Source organism: Arvicola amphibius, chromosome 11, assembly GCF_903992535.2.
Source record: "Arvicola amphibius chromosome 11, mArvAmp1.2, whole genome shotgun sequence".
Taxonomy (NCBI): Eukaryota; Metazoa; Chordata; class Mammalia; order Rodentia; family Cricetidae; genus Arvicola; species Arvicola amphibius.
In genome coordinates this window covers 44,202,186-44,224,320 of record NC_052057.2, presented here as the reverse complement: position 1 = coordinate 44,224,320, position 22,135 = coordinate 44,202,186, and the positions used below count along the sequence as shown (strand labels likewise).

The 22,135-nt window shown below is 37.4% G+C and overlaps 1 protein-coding gene across 2 annotated transcripts in view; it reads right to left on the bottom strand.

Annotated features, from left to right (window-relative positions):
• Positions 1 to 2,386: 2,386 nt before the first annotated feature.
• The window catches only part of Atp11b (ATPase phospholipid transporting 11B (putative)), a 102,817-nt gene continuing 83,068 nt past the window's right edge, over positions 2,387 to 22,135 (bottom strand). For both annotated transcript variants that reach the window (XM_038347541.1, XM_038347542.1), the window contains 7 exons: positions 21,842 to 21,969; positions 20,854 to 20,992; positions 19,401 to 19,466; positions 18,629 to 18,732; positions 17,050 to 17,215; positions 6,593 to 6,723; positions 2,387 to 3,659 (listed from right to left, as the gene is read on the bottom strand). In XM_038347541.1, the coding sequence (XP_038203469.1) occupies positions 3,578 to 3,659; positions 6,593 to 6,723; positions 17,050 to 17,215; positions 18,629 to 18,732; positions 19,401 to 19,466; positions 20,854 to 20,992; positions 21,842 to 21,969 (816 nt within the window). In that variant the 3' untranslated portion in view covers positions 2,387 to 3,577. The remainder of the gene's footprint in view (positions 3,660 to 6,592; positions 6,724 to 17,049; positions 17,216 to 18,628; positions 18,733 to 19,400; positions 19,467 to 20,853; positions 20,993 to 21,841; positions 21,970 to 22,135) is intronic.

Below are 22,135 nucleotides of genomic sequence, written 5' to 3'. Positions count from 1 at the left end.
TCAGACACTGAAAGGATGACCGTAGATGCTACAGAGCCTGTGGCCAACACGCGACACTGCTGCCATGTCTCCAGCTACTCACTCCTCACAAGAATCTAGTACTTGCCACCACAAACATATTATCAGGGATGGTTTATTTTTGTGGAATATCATTCAAGCTAGTTTGCATCAACTAGCACTTTAGTAATGCATCAATTTCATATAAATGATTCATTTTAAAATATAAATAAAATGCCTATAAAGGGAAGCCAAAATTAATACAACATATGTCTCTTTGGTTGGCTAATTTATACCTGCTTATATTCTAAACTGGACAGGGTATACACAAATATAGAAGATTCCTTTTCCCCCCAGGCTCCAAACTTACTTTGAATATTCTACTTTTAGTTGTAAAGTTTTAGTAGCTTTAACTTCTGTCCAACAAAAGTCTCAAGCATCTCAGAAAAGTTCAGTTCCTGAATATTGTGCAAGAGAAATAACCTCAGTCCATTAGTATTAACTAATAACAGGGCTAATCACAGGTTTTTCCATAGGGCAATTTGTCTAGTTACAAATCTCAGGATAGATTTATCTCAGAATATTGCTCGAGTTTAGGACAACTCTGGGAGCTTTTCTGCATTCTAGAGTTTCAGACCCAAAGAAGAGGTAGAGGCAACAAAACCATAAACTGTGCATCTCTCCTCACCCCACAGAAATCGTTGACAGCTGCAGTTCTCATTGGCTCACAGCTAACTCTGGGTGCCTATAATGTTAAAGCCGGGTGGGGTGCTGACTGGCAACTGTGCCAACTAACTTGATGCTTGCCATTATTTCCAGGTCTAGCCTTCAGACGAGGCAAACAGATCTGAGACCACTGGGAAACTAACAGTAACATTTGACATTTACTGTCCTTTGATAGAGGAAAGAAGTTGGTTATTAGTATTGACCTATCCAAAGACTTGGACAGAAATATGCAAGGGGAGCTCTTCTGGCATTTTGTAGTAAATTTTAACCATATGAACAATAGCACCAGAATATTACAAAACCAAAAGCAAAACAAAGCCTCAGCTGCATTATTACATTCTTAAGTGAATACAAGAAAACCATGTTTTCGAGAGTAGAAAATATTCCTCCCTGAAAGCAGTTGTTCTGAACTACAAAGCAGAATGAGTATACCAGTGGTGTCTTATTTGTTTACTGTGGTGTTGGGGATGAAATCAAGAACTTCAAACATGTTAGCCAAACATTCTACCACTAAGCTATCCCCCAACCTATCCACTGTTATGTGGAATATAGGCTGGAGGTGTATTTAGGTTTATGCTGGCATTTGAGCATCTCCTAAGCATGCATAAAGCCATGAATTTGATCCTCAGCACCACTTAAAAAAAAAGAGGGCCGAAGAGATGGCACAATGGTTAAGAGCACTGACTGCTCTTTCAGAGGACCTGGGTTCAATTCCCAGAGCCCACATGGCAGCTCACGACTATCTGTATTTCCAGTTCCAGGAAATTCAACACTCTCGCAGACACACAAAGACAAAACACCAGTCAATGCATATAACATTTTAAAAAATTATTAAAAAAGAATAAAAAAGGAAGTCTTCTTAACTAAATAAAAATGGTATAAGAATAAAAATTACTACCACTCAATGCTAGGCCACATGTTGGCCAGCTGAATGCTGGTCTTTTCATGGTGACTTTGTAGTACTCTGTCAATAATCAACACCATAAGACATGGAAGGCATACCTATTCAATGTCATTTTGTTGTATGTATGTTCTTTATTCTAACGGATAAAACATCTATTATCTTTCTATCATCTATTCCACTGAATGTATATGTAATATATCATTTCTAGAATATAAATAAGAGTATTTTCAGAATAGGTCATTATAAATATAATTCTGTAATGTCTAAGTTAAAAAGGGCTACTTATGAAAGTTAATATTCAGATAACATGGATAATAGCCTTGCATTAGTTAAACAGATAAGCAAACAGTTAATCTGCAAACAGATAGTTCTCATGCATTACTCTGTGATTCTTGCCTTTTCAGCACAGGCCCGAAGTCCCACCCACGTGAGGAGCAATGAGCAATGAGTGGAGAGCCGCAGGACAATCTCAAGCAATCACCATCTTCTCAGAGGAGCTGACAAAAACTCACTGCTCTGTTTTCTATGACGTCAGGTGCACACAGAATCACATGCTCAGAGCTAACTGCTAGTTCTCTAGTAATCATTCACAAATCTTAAAACACTACTTCTACATAAAACAATTAACACTGATTCTCAGTGATAGAGATCTGTAAACTAAAATTTGAGATTCAAGAATTTAAGAATAATATGTCCGATTAATCATCCATAGCATACTGACTTATTGCTGATAAAATTCATTTTTTGCTGACAAAATTCAGCGTCTTAGACTTTGTTTTATTTTCATTCAACAACCATACCTTACAATGAGAATGTAAGCATAATTCACTTTATTGTGGCAGTCTGCTTTAAATTAGATAACATACAATAACCTAAAAATAAAAAGATTCTTAACAAAAATCCTTTATTCTAAAGGCTGGTTTACAGAAAGTCAAGAGTAATCCTAAATGGGTCATGGAAAGATTTTATGGCTTATATTTTAATTTGTATAATTCAATGTATTTGCAATATATAAACACTGTTCAACAACTTGTTTTTTTATTGATACATCTGAACTTTACAACATTGTTATAAAATTATGAACAGAGTCTTTGGAGAGGGAGCAGGTAATTGGGAAGGGGGGTTAAATATATTAGCCAGTTAAAGCATGCAAAGGATAAGACAGATTCAGTAAATTAAATGTGAAATAATGGTATCTATTTACCCACTACAGACTTTACAAATTCGACTACAAAAATGTTAGCAAACACCACTTTGAAGTGTAGTGAATGGCTTTACTCTGACTTGGACATGAGATGTCAAACTCCCTGTGCCCTTGTTAGATTAGCTTCCCTGGCTGTGTTACAGTTTCATTAAAGAAGTCTGGGGTCGGTCCAAGCTTTCAACCCACACTGAAGAAGACAATGGTTAGAAATGTGTTATCCATATTTGCTGTGACTTAAGAAGCACAAATGAATTAACAACACAGGTCACTGAAGGACCAAATTCCTTAATATTCACATTAACTTTTCCCACGAAAAGCTTCAAATATAATCTAATAAAAAAAATAGAGTTCTCAGGCAAATCTTTAGCATAATTTACAGAAGCAGATTTAAATAGAAGAGTCCCAAACCACACTAATCCTAAAAATACACATACCCAAGAGTTCCCTTTCTTCTATCTTGATATTAAAGTATAGCGGCTCCAGCAACGGCTGTAATGCCACCAGGAGTCCCATGAGCGGAAGGGACAAACCACAAAGAGATTGGAAGTATCTCTCTATTTCCCAGTTTTAGTATGCTCACATTCAAATGAAAGAGAATGGAGAAGGCCTGTTTCCTGCGGAACTCCAAGAAGCTCTCAACTGCTCCAGAGATTTCAGACAGAAACTGCAGAGGCAGTGTGGTCTTCTACTGGATGACCCCAAACCTGAGGACAGGGGAACTTGTCCCCACAGAGTCCTCCTGTCCTTTAACAAGTAGATGAGTCCATTGGGGAGAGAGTCAAGATGCTCCTGTCATTGGTATAGAAAGGATCCGATGCACTCCACAACCTTAAAGTAACAATAAGAGAAAAGTTTGGCTCACCATAATCCACAGTTAGTTAAAAAACAAACAAACAAACAAACAAACAACAAACCAGAACCTAAAATGTGGGAACAAAATACAATTTAAATTAAAACACAATTTAAATTTTAAAATAATCAAAATTTATTTTTTTTAAAAATATTTATTTATTTATTATGTATACAATATTCTGTCTGTGTGTATGCCTGCAGGCCAGAAGAGGGCACCAGACCCCATTACAGATGGTTGTGAGCCACCATGTGGTTGCTGGGAATTGAACTCAGGACCTTTGGAAGAGCAGGCAATGCTCTTAACCTCTGAGCCATCTCTCTAGCCCCACCAATTTATTTCTAAATGCTAAAGAGTTCTTCAAATTAGCACTGAACCCTACTCTAGATTATATAAATGCTTAAGAAAAATTATGCTATTTAGTTAGTTATCATACAGAAATTAGCCCAAATATACATATTCACTTTCAGCACGTTTCTTATGTAGTAACATAAGGTGCTGTTGAAGTCTTAGTAATATACATAGCAAATATACTATTAAGAATTATACACATCTGGGTGCTGGAGACATGAATGCTGGGGAACTGATGAAGGGTCTGCAATGCAAACACAAGAGCAACTACATAAAAAGCTGAGCATGAGCCGGGCGGTGGTGGCGCATGCCTTTAATCCCAGCACTCGGGAGGCAGAGGCAGGCGGATCTCTGAGTTCGAGGCCAGCCTGGTCTACAAGAGCTAGTTCCAGGACAGGTTCTAGAAACTACAGGGAAACCCTGTCTTGAAAAACAAAACAAAACAAAACAAAACAAAAAAACAAAACAAAACAAAAAAAAAAAGCTGAGCATGGCTGTGGGAGCCTGTAATGCCAGCACTGGGCAGAGACAAGCAGGTTCCACAGGCTCACTGGTGAGCAGCCCTGGCAAACTGTGGGTACTGGGTTCAGTCGTGACCTGCCTCAATAACACTGGGAGGACAGCTGGGGGGAGGCACTGACATCTACCTCCAGTTTCACATTAACTTTCCCCACGGAAAGCGTCAAATCATAATATAATAAAAAATAAGTTTCTCAAGGCAAATCTTTAGCATAATTTACAGAAGCAGATTTAAATAGAAGAGTCTCAAACCACACTAATCCTAAAAATACACATACCCAGGAGTTACCCCTTTCTCTCTCTCTCTCTCTCTCTCTCTCTCTCTCTCTCTCTCTCTCTCTCTCTCTCTCTCTCACACACACACACACACCGTCTCCTGTCTGTCTCTCTCTGTCTTTCTCTCACACACACTCTGTCTCCTCCGTGTCTCTGTCTCTCACATACTCTCTCTCTCTCTCACACACACACACACACAAATAAGAATGTACATATACACCACACACACAAATAGCAAAATGTAAAACAACAACAACAACAACAAAAAAACAAGCAGCAACAAAACCCTATACATTCAGTTTTACTGAAAATCAAGTCAGCTTGTATTTTGACATTACAGAAAAAAAAATTCTTACCTACTAAAAGCCTAATAATGAAGCATTCATATTATTGGTCACTTTTGGGTATAAATTCTACTCTAAGGATTTCAGCTTAATCAGCCTGAATGTCATAAATGGTTAGCATCAGAAGACACGTGCAGAATCTTTACTAGTCTGAAGAATTAACTACTGGCTGACTGGCAAGGCCCCAAGCCAAGCAATCCAATATATAATATTCACTTGCAGATGTCACTTTGAATTAGCTGGAATTAGCCTAAGATGAATTAAAAACTCCACAAGCAGTCTGCCATGCTTAAAACACATGCCCTTAGTCCAAGTAATTTTATAAAAACTGAAAGCGTGTAACTTTAAACACACAGCATGCACCTCCTGCCAGGGTCTCCACCGCCCCTAGACAGGGTTAAAGCTAGAAGTCCTGACTCGTTTGTATCCAGCATCTTGTTTCCCAATGACTCTCTCTGCATGTAACTTAAGCCTAAGTCAGCGACTGATAGAAAGTAAGCATAGTGGAGACTAACAGTAGGCTCATCTTCATAATATTTAGAGAAGCCTGGGACCCTCCTTGACTTAAGGAAAGTCTTGTTTACAACTCTCTCCATCACTGAGAACTCAAGCAGGCAGGTATTAGGCAGCCAACAACTAAAAAGTAAATAAAAGTGATACTATGAATATGTCTCACTGAGTATATGGGAAACAGTATCCCTTTAATTCTCAGTGCCTACACTCCAATGCAGTAGAATGTCCAATTCAAATCTGCAAGACTCTCACATTTGTTTTTCCTCTTTTCAAACACTGCTTACAGAGAAAAAATTATCAGGCAATGTATCTTTTGTTTTTCATCCTTTCAAAGCACATGTGCACTCACTTTAACAAAATACTAAACACCTAAAACATCTAAGAACTAATAACTTCTTCCTTCCCCTCACCCTTCCCTTGCAGGACCACCACCATGTCAGGCAGGTGCTCTGAAATGAACTATACCCTACCCCTCTATTACTTTTGAATTTTGACATCCAAGTCATCTAAGAAGGCCTTGAACTTGCAATCCTTCTGCCCCAGCCTCCCTAGTGCTGAGATTACCAGTGTATACTACTATGATGGTTAGTATTAAACCTTGATCCTCTGGAAGAGCAACCAGTACTCAACCACAAACCCATCTCTCCAGCCCTGAGATTCTTATTGCTATACGAGAGTTGCCAAATATTTTGTTCTTTGAAAGAGAATAATACTTTCATAACACTTATGGAACATGTCTTCCATACAGGTTCTGGTCGAGTTGTCAGAGGTGTTCCAGGCCCGGAAATAACTTTACCCTGTTTCGCTGGGTAAAGCCAGCGGACTCACTGCTCTCTGCAGCTGCAGGTCTTTCTGTCCTTTTACAGGACACTCATCTGCAGCAAAGGCCATGCAGTGAAATGTCGCACCTGCTGATATGGTTGGGACTACACCTTCCTATGACTCGCTCCAGCATTCTTCCAACAGACGTGCATGGGGTCTCTCCTGGGAAACAGCACATGGAGTCCAAGCACTTGACACTTGAATGTGCTTCAGCAAGCTGCAGAGGAACATAGTGAGTTATTCATAGATCTGGACTTCACAAAACCATTATGAAATCAGAACAAGCATTTCAAACAAAGTGACTGATACAAACATACATGGCTTACTACAATATGGAAAGTAAAGAGTTCTTTGGTGCACACTCATAAATTTAAACATTTAAAAGCCTTGTGTCCTAATCAGAAACCCAGTTATATAATGGTATAAAGATGAGTAGATAGGTATTTAAGTCTGTTCAAATTTATTATTTTGTCACTTAATTTGCTATGGTCAATTTGGCTTATATCAACTACAACTCTAATTCATCCTGCAGTTTGCTTAGGTGAAATGTCCCTGCAATTATGATTAAAGAACAAATGTCCAGCAACTGAGAACAGTAGTATAAACTATCATGAAGACTGGACATTATCTGGCAGGATGTTCATCGTCTGTTCAGAATAAGACCAACAGTACAGTAAGAACTTCAGTAGTGTTTCTTATATGCCAGGAACAAATACCCAGCACACAGCGAGTCTCATCTGCCCTTTAAGTTTTTAAGCTGTCCTGAACAACTCTAAGGTGCCATCCATGCCTATTATCAAGTTATCTTTTTAGTACAGAGTAGGTGGCACATGGATTGAAATTTGTCAAGTAAGTTACTAGGACTAATAAGATTTAAAGTTGAATTTATCAAATTTCTAAGGTTTATATTGATTCAGGAATAAATAGGCTCAGCAAGATAATTCAACCCCATACTACTAACATTAATTAATTATTAAATGAGGGTAAATGGTCTGACTATATGGCTGAATGAATCCCAACCCTGTTGTATTCTTTTTTTTCTTCTGTTTGTTCCGTCTGTCAGGATCTCATTAGGCAGCTCAGAACTCAGTGAATAGACCAGGCTAGCCCTGAAATCACAAAACCCATCTACCTATATCTTTTGAGTACAAATTAAAGGAACTTATTTGAATTTATTTTCCTTTATGAATACAATGTCCTGTATGAGGAAGAAGGATAAAATAAATTTGGTAAAGTTCTCATTTACAGGGTTGGGAATCATGCGCCATGTGAGGCATGGTAAAAGATGACACTGTGGAAACTAACAATGGACAGAGACACACATATGAAATGTAAATAACCTGATATTCTGAAAGCAAGCAAATGGTGGAGTCCTATAATATCCATGTATGGAGTCCCTGCTCAGTCCAAGTGGTGGGAGTAGAACAGGGTTTCTTGTTTTCCAAGTGCCTGGTCACACCCAAACTCTGGGCTCTGCTAAGCACTGAGAAAGCAAACCTCATATATTCTTTAATTAACACATTGTGGTTTAGGACTTAGTTTAATGCACTACTACTTTAATTGTGTTCTGTGAGATATTTACATAAACATTTCATTTTAAAAAGGAGAGGTGTTCCTTTGACCAAATAGGTAGCTTGAGAAACACTAACACAATGAAGCTTCAAACAGACTTTAGAGTGTCACGAATGTGCTTAAGCCTCAGCTGATGCAGCCTAAACCCACCATTCTGTTTTTTTTTTTTTTTTTGTTTTGTTTTTTGTTTTTCGAGACAGGGTTTCCCTGTAGTTTCTAGAGCCTGTCCTGGAACTAGCTCTTGTAGACCAGGCTGGCCTCGAACTCAGAGATCCGCCTGCCTCTGCCTCCTGAGGGCTGGGATTAAAGGCGTGCGCCACCACCGCCCGGCCAACCCACCATTCTGATCATGTTCTTTCTCCTCCCCCAACTCCTCATAGATCCTCCCCACCTTCCTACCCACCCAACTTCATGTTCTCTCTCTCCTTCCCTCTTTCTCAAAAAAATACAAACAAAAACCCAATAGGGCAAAAAATACCAAAACAATACAAGCATACACATACACATGTACACACACATACACACACACACACACACACACCCCATGGAATCCATTTTGTGTTGACCAACTACTTAAGGAACTGCTCCATTACCACCCCCCCAATGTTCCAAGAACCAGGAACCATTCACTACCATAGAAGTAATATAAATGTACAATGGAGGAATCCGGGTAAAGCCGGCTTAGGTAACAGGTTCTCATCAGTTTAGGCTTTGCTGACTCCTGTGTTCCCACACGCTCATGCTGAGGCAAAGCACTGGACTCAAGCTTCTTTCTTGATGGGAGGATGTTCCCTCCCATAAGCTCCTCACCAGCCTAAGAGGGTGCTGTTCATCCTGTGGGCCTGGTTAAATGCTACTATCTCACTCCAATGGGAAGGAATCTCTCTGGATTCTGTTTACTGCTTTGCAGTATCCCTTGAATCCTGAAAGTCAACTGAGAAGGCACCGTGGCAGTTCTGAGATGAAGCAACCCTGCACTCATCTAGTGAGGTGAGGGTAAGGGAAAGGCGAAAGATCAGCACAGCAGTGTGAGGCACAGTGAGACTGGCGACTCAATGTTAACCCGCAAAGACTGTCGCGGGGTATGAACTAAGTATTTCTAACCTGGGAGAGTCAGAGTTAAGAAAAACTTTGGAGCATTTTTAATCACAAGCATAACATCATTTTTATCACAGGCTTAACAGTATTGGTACTTGAAGGACAGGACATTAAAGTAAAAAAACAACCTAAAACCTAATCTTTTGGCACTTTGTTTAGGAAGTACCGAGCTATCCCAAGAACTGGAGAGGAAGGGTCTTGTCTGGAACTTCAAGTTTAATGTCCTACATTTTGCTCATAGCTGCTACTCAGCCAACTGACAAAGATTCCCTGAAAGCCACATCCACAGGCTACTTGCATGCTGGTGTCCATCTATGTGCAATATAACATTTGAATCTGTATCTGGCTTTAGGAATCTGACTTATATCACATAAACCTATGACCAAATGTTAAATCCTAGACACCCAAGTGTTTCAAAACTAGTATTTATAATGCCCTTTTCAGGTTATCTAGTGAAAGAAATAAAAGCACCCCCTAAAGAAACAAAACAAAGTAATGAGAAAAATTCAGGTGCACTGTAAACGCTGGATACTGCACAACTCTCTACAGAAACCCCTCCCCAGCAGGCCACCATGCTTTATCACTTTGCTAGAGGGACATCACCTATCTCTGTATTCAGGAAGTAAGAGCTCAGCAGAGAACCTAGAGTTACAGCAGCCAGTGTAATTGGGGTGGGAATGCCGTTTCAGTTCATTCAATGTATTAAGAGGGGAGACATACATATATATTAGGATTTATGGAATCACAAAAATTAATGGTGTGAGATCTCATCTGGTTGTACCAAGAATTAGCTCTGAGTATAGCAGACATCTGATCATTAATTAGTAGGTCACACTCTTCTGTTACACCTGATTCCAGGTTCCTAGGCAACATCCCTTGACTTCACCCCATGGATGCTCAACATGGCTATGGCTGCCTAGTGAAAATATCCATTTTTATAGATTTTGACTTCCGATATAAATTCTGACTTACTCTCCTTGCTTCCACATCACTGGAACTATATATATCATATATATGTATGTATAAACAAACGACACATATATGTACCTTGTCTAGACTTAAGGTTTGTTTTTAGAGAAATGTTTTCTTTTTGATGTGAAATCAGATAAAAAACTATTGCTGAATTTCAAATTTTGTTAAAAATCACAAATTTCCTAAAAAGAGCAAGAGCGTTCTCTTTTCATACAGCAGTTAGGGATGGTTCAGGATGGCTGACCATCTTATTCCAAAACTCCTGGATCCAGAACCTGTTTCCAGCTTACAGTTTTCTTAGTCACCCTTCAGTTCTCTCCTCTAAGTGAAACAAACAACTTTAAAATGATAAAACTTTGAAAGACATTTACAACATAAATGAAATATCTCCACCTTGGCTTGGGAGCTTTCTAGAGAGGTATTTCTATACATGTTGCCTCATTTCAACACAAAAATAAACATATAATTAAAAACTACATTGACTGGGAGCTGAGGAGAGAGCACAGCAGGCAGAGTTCGCTGTGCAAGCATGAAGACTGCACTAGAGCCCCAGTGCCCATAGAAATGCCCTGGGGCAGCACTGGCAAAGTGGACAAGGGTGCCTTTTCCTAGAGTCAGCTGGCTGGCTAAATCAGTTGAAACAGGTAGTGCCAGATAAAGTTGAGAGAGAGAGAGAGAGAGAGAGAGAGAGAGAGAGACACACACACACACACACACACACACACACACACACACACACACACACACAGGGACAGACAGACCCACCCTGCTGGATAAAGTAGAGACAGACTGAGGATAACCACCAGGATTGACCTGGGCCCTCCACACACGAACATGCCTAAACACCCCAGACACATGCACACATACTCCACATATGCAAAAATAAAAATATAAAAATTGTATTATTATATAAACAATTTAATAATTGAATTATTACTAGCTTCAGAGGAGACTGGAGAGCCCTTTTATATAAATAATATATTTATTCAACTGGTTCTTTAACAATATATGCTGGGAATTTAGTTTCGTTAATGAAGAACATCAGTATTTGTTAAACACTAAAATCCCCCAATATAATGGAAAGAGTAAGTTCATATATTAGGTGAAAAGGAGAAACTTGACTTATAAATTCCTGGGTCTCATGGATCCCAGGCTGACCGTGAACTCTTGACTGAAGTACATGCCACCATGCCCAGTTTACGCAGTGGTGAAACTGCGCCCAAGGCTTTGGCAGGCTAGGCAAGCATTCCACCAACGGAGCTACATCTCCAGTCACCTAACTATAATCTCTTGAAACATAACAAAGTGAAAATTTAGAATTCATTTAAATTTCTTCTGAATTACTACTGCTACTGGTACTATTACTGACTGAGAACCAATTAACTGCCCTCACCGAGGGCAATTTGCTAAAGGAATCTCACTTTGAGTCTCATGGAATAATTCATATTTTTCAAATTACTGTGTATGTTCCTTGATCAGATTTATATTCTAAGTGGCTTTGTGTTCAGGTTTCTTGATTTGCTTATTTTAGATTTAGATTTTTCTTAAACAGAAATTACAATAAAATGACAATTAAGGAAAAAGAGAATGACTAGTGTAGTATTTATAAGTACTACAAACCAAAATGTTCATATCCTAATTATACCTAGAAGTAGCTTTGATTTATTCTTCAAAAAGGAGCAAACTATTCCCACAAAATTAATACGTTTAAGATGTACTTATTTCATATGAGTGTTTTGCCTCATCTATGTATGTGTGTGTGTACCATGAACATGTCTAGGGATGGTTGTGAGTCACCATGTGGGTGCTGGGGACCCAACCCAGGTCCTCTGCAAGAACAGCCAGTGTTCTTAACCACTGAGCCATCTGCAGCCCCAACAATTAATGTTTTTATAGAGATACAACTATGAAAATATATGGAAAGACACCTCTGTTAAATGCCAGTTAATGGAAAGCCAGTCACTCAGTCTAAGCACACTTGCTCATTTGATTATTCAACTCCAAAGAGAGGACTTAAGTAATTCAGTGTCTCTATTAAAATGTATAAAAATTACACAATTACAACTTTAAAGGAGGTAATGATTTCAAAATGAGGAGGATCATATACTTTGAAAAGAAGGGGAGGACTAACTGAGCTGTGAGATAACGGGCTATGAAAACACCGCACTATGACAGAATCTGAGTGACGTGTGATTCATCACTGTAGATCCAAAGACACATGAGTAAGAAATTCAGGGATAAACATGAAAAATGAAGGGATACAAACAAGGGAAAGAACTAAGCCAAAACAATAAATGAGCACCAGGGAAGAATCAGTACAGTGGAATGGAAATGTGATGCCCATTCTCCATGGCGTGCCCCAAACATGAGAATGCAGTATAGGAGTTCCCAAGAAGGCCCAACAAAGTACTACCTAGTGCACGCAACAACTGTCCTGCTGGCTGCAAGCCTCAGCTAGCAGGTGCCTACTGTCCTCCCCTCTGTGCTGGCTTTCAGCAAATTCATATGCTGAGCCGACTGAACCCTTCTCTTCTTCCATCTAGAAGGACAGAAAAGCAGTAAGTCTTACATTCAGAATAATGCTCTCACAGCACAGTTAAAATCAAAGCAGTAGGTTGTTCTACAATCTGTGGGCACAGACACAAGTTCACAGAACAGCACAGTTACTGCCACAGGTCAGAGAGAGCCAAGGAGCTCCTTGGAGAATACAGCAAAGCGTACCACATGAAGACAGTGCGAAGCTCTGAAAAGCACACAGCCTAGCAAAAGCCAAGTTTCCTTTGGTTAAATTCTATTTCTCCTGTAAACTCAGTGTCACCAAGACTTAGCATTTGCTTTCTCATCTGCACTCTTGTTAGGGCACTGCTCTACTTTTAACTGGACTGCAGAGCAGAGGGTCACATGACCATAAACAGCAGCTGTAGAAAGAGATCATAACTTACTTGTAAATAAAATTAAGTTGAAATATTTCTTTAGAGAATGTCAACTTACAAACATAGATTATTTATTTTTTATGGGTATGAGTGTTTTGCTTGCATGTATGTATGAGCCTGGTGCCTGTGGAGCCAGAAGAGGGTGTTGGATCCCCTGGAACTAGAGTTACAAATAGTTGAAACACCAGGTGAGTGCTGGGTACTGAACCCACGCCCTCTGAAAGAACAGCCACTGATTTTAATCACTGAGGCCTCTTTTTTTTTTTTTTTCTTCGAGACAGGGTTTCTCTGTAGCTTTGAAGCCTGTCCTGGAACTAGCTCTTGTAGACCAGGCTGGCCTCGAACTCACAGAGATCCGCCTGCCTCTGCCTCCCAAGTGCTGGGATTAAAGGCGTGTGCCACCACTGCCCGGCCTGAGTCCTCTTGATAGCCCAGCAAAGGTCAACTTGTTTCTGTCTGGATTTGGCTGAGAACAGTATCTTCTTATTGTGTTTCTTTGCTGCTGATATTAAGTGAACAGTATAAAAACATCCATGTGCTATGTAACAATCCTAGACTCCTAGGAAGGGGAACATGCAGAGATGTGCATATTGCAACACACTAGAAGGAGCAGAGTGTGGCACTGGCTCAGGCCAGCCGTGAGGAGAGCAGCTTCTTCTTCAGTGACATCTGACCCAAAGGTCTGTTTCCATGGCAGTCTTTCCGAGGAACGTTAATGTTACTAGTTTATTACAATATTCTAATATCCGGGGTCTCACTGCACTTTGCTTTCCTCATTCTTTTATGTCTACTATTGCTTTTTTAAAAAGGGGTGGCTTTAAGACAAAATATGTAAAACTACAAATTCATAACAATATGATTAATCACAGTGTAAGTTATCATCCTTTAACAAGAGCTGGCCTATGTTCTTTTATATAATAAACTCTTCAAATATAAGATAGATAGCCACTGATTATAGAAATCAGCTATTCAAAAAAGTGAGGGATACATATTTGCCTCAACCAAAAGTAAAAATCAAACCTTCATTACAGATCTTTTAAATATGAAAAATGATTTACCAATCATTTGCTATACATAATTATTGTAGCTATCAAAGAAAAATATCTGAAAAATTTAAAACTAGGAATAAAAACACAAAAAGGTTAGTAAAACTTTAAAATACCTTTTAAATTATAAACGCATATTATATCACCTGACAGTTAAATGGTGTTATATCAAAGCTATTCATTTGATCAAGTGAATACACACAAATTAGAAATTTTGAGAATAAAAAATAATTTAAAATACACATAATTGTCAGACTGGTGGCATATGCTTTTAATCCCAGCATTCACAAAGCTGAGACAAGTACATCTCTGTGAGTTTGAACAAATGTATTTTTTTTTGACATTTTATAATACCAAAAGTTCGAGGATTTCAGCTTTCATTTCCTTCTATCAAAAGACATCTTGAGGCTAGTTTTTTTTTTTTTTTTTGTAAACTTCCAAATTGGCATGGCTGTGGAGGTAAAAGTTAAATATAAGATATAAAATATATATTTCAACTTATAGATGCAGTAAAGAACAGCAAAGATGTAAGATACTTATGTAGCCACTGTAGTATACAAAGACACACACACACGTATTTATATCACAAATTAAGGCAAGACAAAAACATAGGCAATTCTTACAAGTTATTACAACTTAGGTTTAAACTTTGTGATGACTTTTTAAGTACCCGACATGCAGGAGCACACACATGACTATGACAACATGCAGGAGCATACACGCATGACTATGACAAGCAGAAGCATTAGAATTATGCTAGAAAAAATAGGTGTGAAATATGTAACAAGGTACAGTTCTCTGTCCTCATGTTTAATTTCCATCTGAATTTTCTTTTTCAAGAATGGATGTCATTTTTAAATTTTAATATATGTATTAATTAAGGTCAAATTAGAGACAGAGCTGTGCTAACAGAAACACTTGACTCTATTGATGCCTCTGCCCATCTTTTGAGTGTTATGTAAGTGACCTCTGCATGCATAGGGTTACAAGCATCTACTCCTACTCTACCCAAGTCTGCTCAGCTGACTCCTTGCCCTCGACAAAGGCTGCAGTGCGATGAACTCGTCACTTAAAGCAACTGTGTTGGAGTACATCTATAAGTGGACAGAAAAGGGTGGGACACACACAAGTCAGTGAGCTGTATTCATCATTTGGGAGACAGACACAGGACAAGCTTTGTAAATACCAAACACCTGTTCCCACAAGAGCAGAAAATACGCATGGTACGCACACAACTGGTATTGTAGAATGCATGCCTTAAAAAAATTCTTATTCTGAAGAAAAAAGCACTTAGAATAAATGCTGGCAGCCCTCCTTTTGATGTGACTTTTCTTGTTATATTTGATAAGCAATGAGGCATCTGACAACTTAGTAGCTATTTCTGCATCATTTGAAATCGGAAGGGACAGTAGAAGCTGAAGTGAATACTGCTTACAGGAAAGGAGTAATATCACATTTGTGATATAAACGACATACTGTCACAGCATAAAAAGAAAAGAGAAGAAAAAACACAAAATGACAGCAACAGGCTAGAAGACCCATGAATAGAAGTAAAACTTTCCTTCCTTTGCCCAAATGAGAACAACCAGAAAATCTCATTTGTAATTGGATACTAATTTATATAGAAAAAAGGGAAAATTATTCTGACTTCACATATGATAAAATAATTTAGTGTAAATTCCCTTTTTAATAAATTTTAACTTATGTTAAAATAAATATATGGAATATTTTTAACATAAGTAATATCATACCTTTTGGATCAGTAAGCAATCCCTATGAAAATACACTTGAAACTTTCAAACCATAGAACAATTTAGGACAAATGCAAATAAACGTTGCTATGTTGCCACTCAACCTTTTGGGGAAATAAACTATAGATTACAGGGTGAGACAAACTACACTCCATAAAAATCTAGAAAAGTGGGGCTGGAGCAAAGGTTAAGCACACATACTTCTCATGCTGAGAAGCTGAGTTCAGTTCCCAGCACTCACTCTGGGTGGTTCACAACCACCTGTAACTCCATCTCCAGGAGATCCAACTCCCTCTTCTGAAATCATGTGCACATACCCCCATAATATACATACAATTGAAAATTAAAAACAAAATCTTTTATTTGAAAAGCCTAAACAAATACAATAAAAATGTTAAAGTAATACTTTGACTATATTTATGTCTGAAGATTAAAAATAAGATAAACCCTTCTGATATAGATTTAAATAACATATTGTAGAATGGAATTCTGTCCCTGCTCATGCACATATACACACAGGTAGACACAAAAATCATGTAACTTTTCTCAGCACCATTCAGAAATCAGTATGACAGAGTACTATGCTTATCCTCACCACTTTATACTGCACCAAATACACATTCACTAGAATTATATTGCCAAACTAAGAAAACGATAAATAAATGCTGAAGTGACCAATGGAACCATTTCTTTAGCACTTACTGACTGTGCTTAAATATACTTTCATTTAATCCTCACTGCAAAGGAAATGAAAGATATTTCTATCATAATTTCACTAATGAGGAACTGAGGCTAGAAGCCTTAGTGCTACCATGTGGCATAGCTAGTAGCTAAAATGATACTGGTCCCCAAATATCATATCCCTAAGCATTACCATACTTAATGTCTTCTGGAGTTTAAGGACATGCTATACACCTTAACCATAGCTAGCCGATGTAATACTGTGGCATTTGAAGTGGATTTAGTACTATTATCATCTGGACATAACTTGATAGTTTGATATTTAAATTATAATTACTAGCAGCCATAAAAATTAATAGAAAAAAATAAGAAAAAATTAAAGTAACAGACTTAAAACTACTGGAGATGCTTTGCTATAGGAACAAACAATCTGTAATTGTAGTGACATCACTAACTGTTCCCACAGGAGAACTGAGTATGAAGTGCGCACCTGTGCCTTTTCTGTACTTGTTGGACGAAGGTGTCGGTCAAACACTTTCCTCACAACATCAAGGAACAGACAAGAAACAACCATGAGGAGTATGGCAAACCACACCGGTCCACTTGACAGGAGCTGAATAAATACAAAGTACATATTCTGGGAGCCCAAAAATGGCCTGCAAAGAAAGATGGTAGACTCATTAAAAGCAAACACTGGCTATGCATAGTATCACATGCCAGTAGTCTAAACACATGCAAGAGTAGGCAGAACCCTGGGTTTGAGGCCTACACACAGTGAGATGTTGTGTTAGAAACAAACAAGTGAAATAAAAATTTAACAAGTTAAATCAAGACATCAGCAAAACTTAAATAACTGAAAGTAACAATTTTAAGAGTGCCAGGAAATTTTTCTAAATTGAAACTGGAAAAACTCAAATAAACTAATGAAATATAGACTGGATTAAAATGTAAAATCCAGTTTAATTATTTTTAACAATTATAATTTTTATTAATAGGGGAATGGCAAGCTATTAACTAGATCACCCTAGTTTCCTGGCAAGTTATAGAAAGAATAATGAAGACTAGACTAATGCAGACTACAGAAATAGTGCGTGAGAAAATACTCTCTACTGACTACAGAGGCACTGGGGCAGGCAAAGCGCCCGCTGTGCAATACTGACAACCTGAGCTCTCCCGGAGCCCAGGAGAGGTAAAGCGCGAGAACTGGTGCTGCAGAGTTGTCCTCTGATGTCCACATGGCTGTCATGACAACAATGATGACGATGACAACGACGACAACCACTACCACCACCACCCCCGATTATCCAAATCTCAGACTGAATGCTAGGTTTTTCTTTAAACACACACAGAGATGCTACATCATGGTATTATGAAGGTATTCTTTTTGGGTTTTTGTATATATCAATTTCTAGAGACTATAGGGAATATAGAAACAAATAGGGCAAGGTTTACAGACAAACAATATGCATACGTGTGCTCTTTTGTGACCCTTTTATGGAAGGTAATGATCAGTCAATTCAAGTTGTTTGAGCTTACCTTTAAAAAGTTTTGCCTGGTAAGTGGACCTAAGGTACAATAGACACATGTAATGTATATGCTTTCCAAAAGAAAGGTACCAGTTGACCATCACTTACCAAAAAAATCTTAGGGAAGCATAATTGTTAATCTTTCAAAAAGCCTACTAATGATCTACATTTAATGAAGATGAAGCATACTATTAACCTTTGAGAGAGATGTTATCAATAAAAAACTAATGGGTTTTTATGACTTATTATACACATGAGAAAATAATTTAAAAATGATTAGTATAAAGAACATACTAATGAAGTCAGACAAATGGCTTATGGCCTAGCTTTCTTCTGTTTTCACCTTTGTGGCCAAGACGCTCAGTTTTCATGTAGAAAAATGAGGACAATAGGATTTATTATGAAGATCAATTCAAAGGAATGAACTTACCAGCATAGTTTCTAAGAACAATTAGAATCAGAATTTGGTCATCAAGGAACCTACCATAATAAATGTTCACTATAGTTAAATCAACATAATTAAGACATAGTGTAATCACTCACCAGAGAATCCCACCATAAAACAAAGAAAATATAAAATAAAATATAATAGATCCCCAAGTAACAAGATGGTTGATCCAAGTCCAGAAATGAGTTTCCAAAGCCATCTAAAAGAAAAAAAAGTTTTAACAATATAAAATAATTTAGTTTAACTTCCAGATAAAACTTAAGAATTACACATATCAATTACAGATGTCTAGAAGTTCCTATTCCCATAGCACAGTTCCTTAGAAGACACAATATTAATAAGAGTCTTCATAGGAAACAGTGTAGTATTTTCCTTCTGAGGGAAAGCATTATTAAATATCATGTAATGATACTAACTTAACTCCAAGGCACAAAATACACTGTGCTATTTTAGATGATATACAGTGAAGCAAAATTTGCAACCGAAACTATATGAAGCTTTTAAACAGAGAGGAGAATTTATAGCAACATTTAAATGAATGATTAAAATTTAGTGAAACCATGTACTGTAAAAAAAAAAAAAAAAAAAAAAACCAGCTGGGCGGTGGTGGCGCACGCCTTTAATCCCAGCACTCGGGAGGCAGAGGCAGGCGGATCTCTGTGAGTTCGAGACCAGCCTGGTCTACAAGAGCTAGTTCCAGGACAGGCTCCAAAGCTACAGAGAAACCCTGTCTCGAAAAAACAAAAACAAAAACAAAAACAAAAAAAAAAAAAAAAAAAACCAAAAGGGAAACTATATATGGATAGCTAAAAGGTGAAGTAAAGGAGATATACAAAGTATGCACAGGTTTCTAATGTGGTGGCATACCTTTACTGTGACCGTAATAACCATGACTGTGAAGACCAAAGTACCAAACGTCCAGTTTCCAAACATCTAAACACAAGGAACAGACTAATATGTTATATATATATTAGCATGATGTTAATTCCACTGTAAGATAAAAGTAATTTTACTCTTTATAAAAATTATCTGAATTATTATATATATATATATGAACTCTGACAATATTAATAGTTACAAGAATGAAGACAACAATAATGAGGCTTTATTATGGTATCTCTCTTGGATAATGACCCTTTGGGTAATACCAGAAATCCAAAGATGGTTCGGAATTCAGAGCTGTGTGTATCAAGATTGTTTTTACTTAGGATGATATTGTTATGATTGCTTTATTCCTGTGCCCCTGCAAAAATTGTAATAAAACCTTGCTTGACCCACAGTTATTTTCTGAAACATTTCCAACCAGAAGTTAAAATAGGAAGTTTGCTATCATGTGTCTGGATAAAAAAAATCTTAGTAAGCAAAAAAAAAAAAAAAAAGGCCAGTGGAACTATTCTTCAAAGGATTCCATATGAAAAATGGAATTTATCTGTAAGTAATTCAGTCAGAAGTATTTTTTTATCTTTATAGACCAAACTTACAAAGTCCATCAAATGCAGAATCCAAAAAGAATATCATTATCTTATTTCCATATTAAGACTGCTAAGTATGCGCTTATATGAATTTAGTTTACAAAGCAGTCATAATCTTGACACTTATTTAGACTTTTATGTAAAAGGCTGACTTGTTTTTTAATGTATACATGTCTACAGTGATTACTTGACGAATTACTTAAGCTCCCTGACTCCTTATATCATTTGTAAAATGAGGGTAAATCTCACAGATGTTAGTAAAATTTAAAGTATCCAAAAAGGATAAAGTTTCTAGGACATAAAAAGTGAATGGTAACTATATATGATTAACAATGGAGCAGCAATTAGAATTCCTTTATTTGAGGGTACCTTGTCATCCACCAAGAAGATACAAAATGTCGAAATTATATTGAATCAATGCTTATTTCTCAATCTTTTAAATATGCAGACTTAGAAATTCTAAAATCAATGGGTATCAACTGAAATACTCAAGTGGCAGTGTCTTCAGGAATATGGTGGCAAGTACTCTGATATAGGCAGGCAACTTTGACCTCTAGTAAGAACTCCATGTCCTAATTCTGAGGGTCTGATTTTACTTAAGACATCCTACGCTGTATTTCCCTAGAAAGAGGGCAGATAGCATTTTGCTTTGTAAGTCACATTTGGTGACTTCTTCGGAGGGTGAGGAGTAAGCTCATAAAGACCAGCTCTCTGCACACTGACATCCCATTCAACTACAGGTGAGGCAGAAGGCATTTGGGGGTCAGGCTACGGAGAAGTGATTTAAACATACATATTTATCAACATTTTAATATTTTTAAAGCATTCTCACTGCTTTTTTTTTTTACCTGGCCATTTCCAAGCAGAGATGTATCTTTCCCCACAAGAAAATAGGATCCAAAAAAGAAAATGAAGGCGTGGCTGAAACCCAGGATGGTCCAGTAAAGAAATGCTTTAATGCTCAAGAGACGGTTTTTACTAATATCCCTACAATTATTTTTTAAAGAAAAAGGAACACATTAGGATTAATTTTTTAAAATCTTCTAGGCAATTAATTTAAACTGATAATTTAAATAATAGGATTTTAAGATGACTAAAAATATCAGCATAAAGAATAAACCTAAATTTGCAAACAATCATTTCTAATAATTTATAACAGCTGAGAGTTCATATAATGGATTCTAATACCTTTTCATTTGATAATAAAACACAACCCAGGCACAGTACTTCAGTGTGACTGTGAAAACCTGTTTATCTGTATCATAGTCTGCTCCCATTCAGTCTCTGCCATGATGATCTCTTAGTGAGACAGAAGCTGAAGTCAGCACCAAGGTGCCTCATTATTTTCATTGAGAAGTTAACCGTTCTGGGAATAACAGACTGTCATGGGTTTCCTGGTAAACTAGAGCAAGCTACTCCACACCATAACTGGCTATGTCTCTGACTGGCAGCTCTATAGCCTCTACAACAGTTTATGAGGATCAGTGGCTGGGCCTGACAGACTCGACATCTCTAGGACCACTTAGTTTTGGGGGAAGTTCTGAAAAAAGCTGCAATTATTCTCCTTCACTTGCATTTTAACACTAATAAATTATCTGATAGTAGAACATAAACAATTTTTACGAGTTCTCAATGCTATTAACAAGCGAGTAACTTCTCTTGTGTACATGAACTAGAATACTGTGGACAACAGTCCAAGAGTTGAAGTGTTTACTCTTAACAACACCAGAAACTTATAGAAAATTTCCCTTTAATATTGAAACACTGTAAGCCATGCAACAATTATGCTTCAGTATTTATACTCCCTATACACATCCAACATTGGAAAATACATACCGATAGAGGGTAGGCTTGCTCTGTAACACATGAGGGTCTATATGTTGTTCCAAAAGACTATATATGAGAACAGGCAGGGAAGTAAAACAGATATTGTACAAAGTCAGGTACACGCTGTCATACAGTGTCTAAAAGAGAAATAAATTGGAGGAATTTTTAGATTTTAATTATTCCTATTACACATATAATGGAAAAATATTAAAAATATGTACCTTAATTTTTCAATTTATGCTAAAATCCATTTTAAAGAGTTTCAATTAATAAATGTGATTTGTTTTAGTATAGAACCTATAC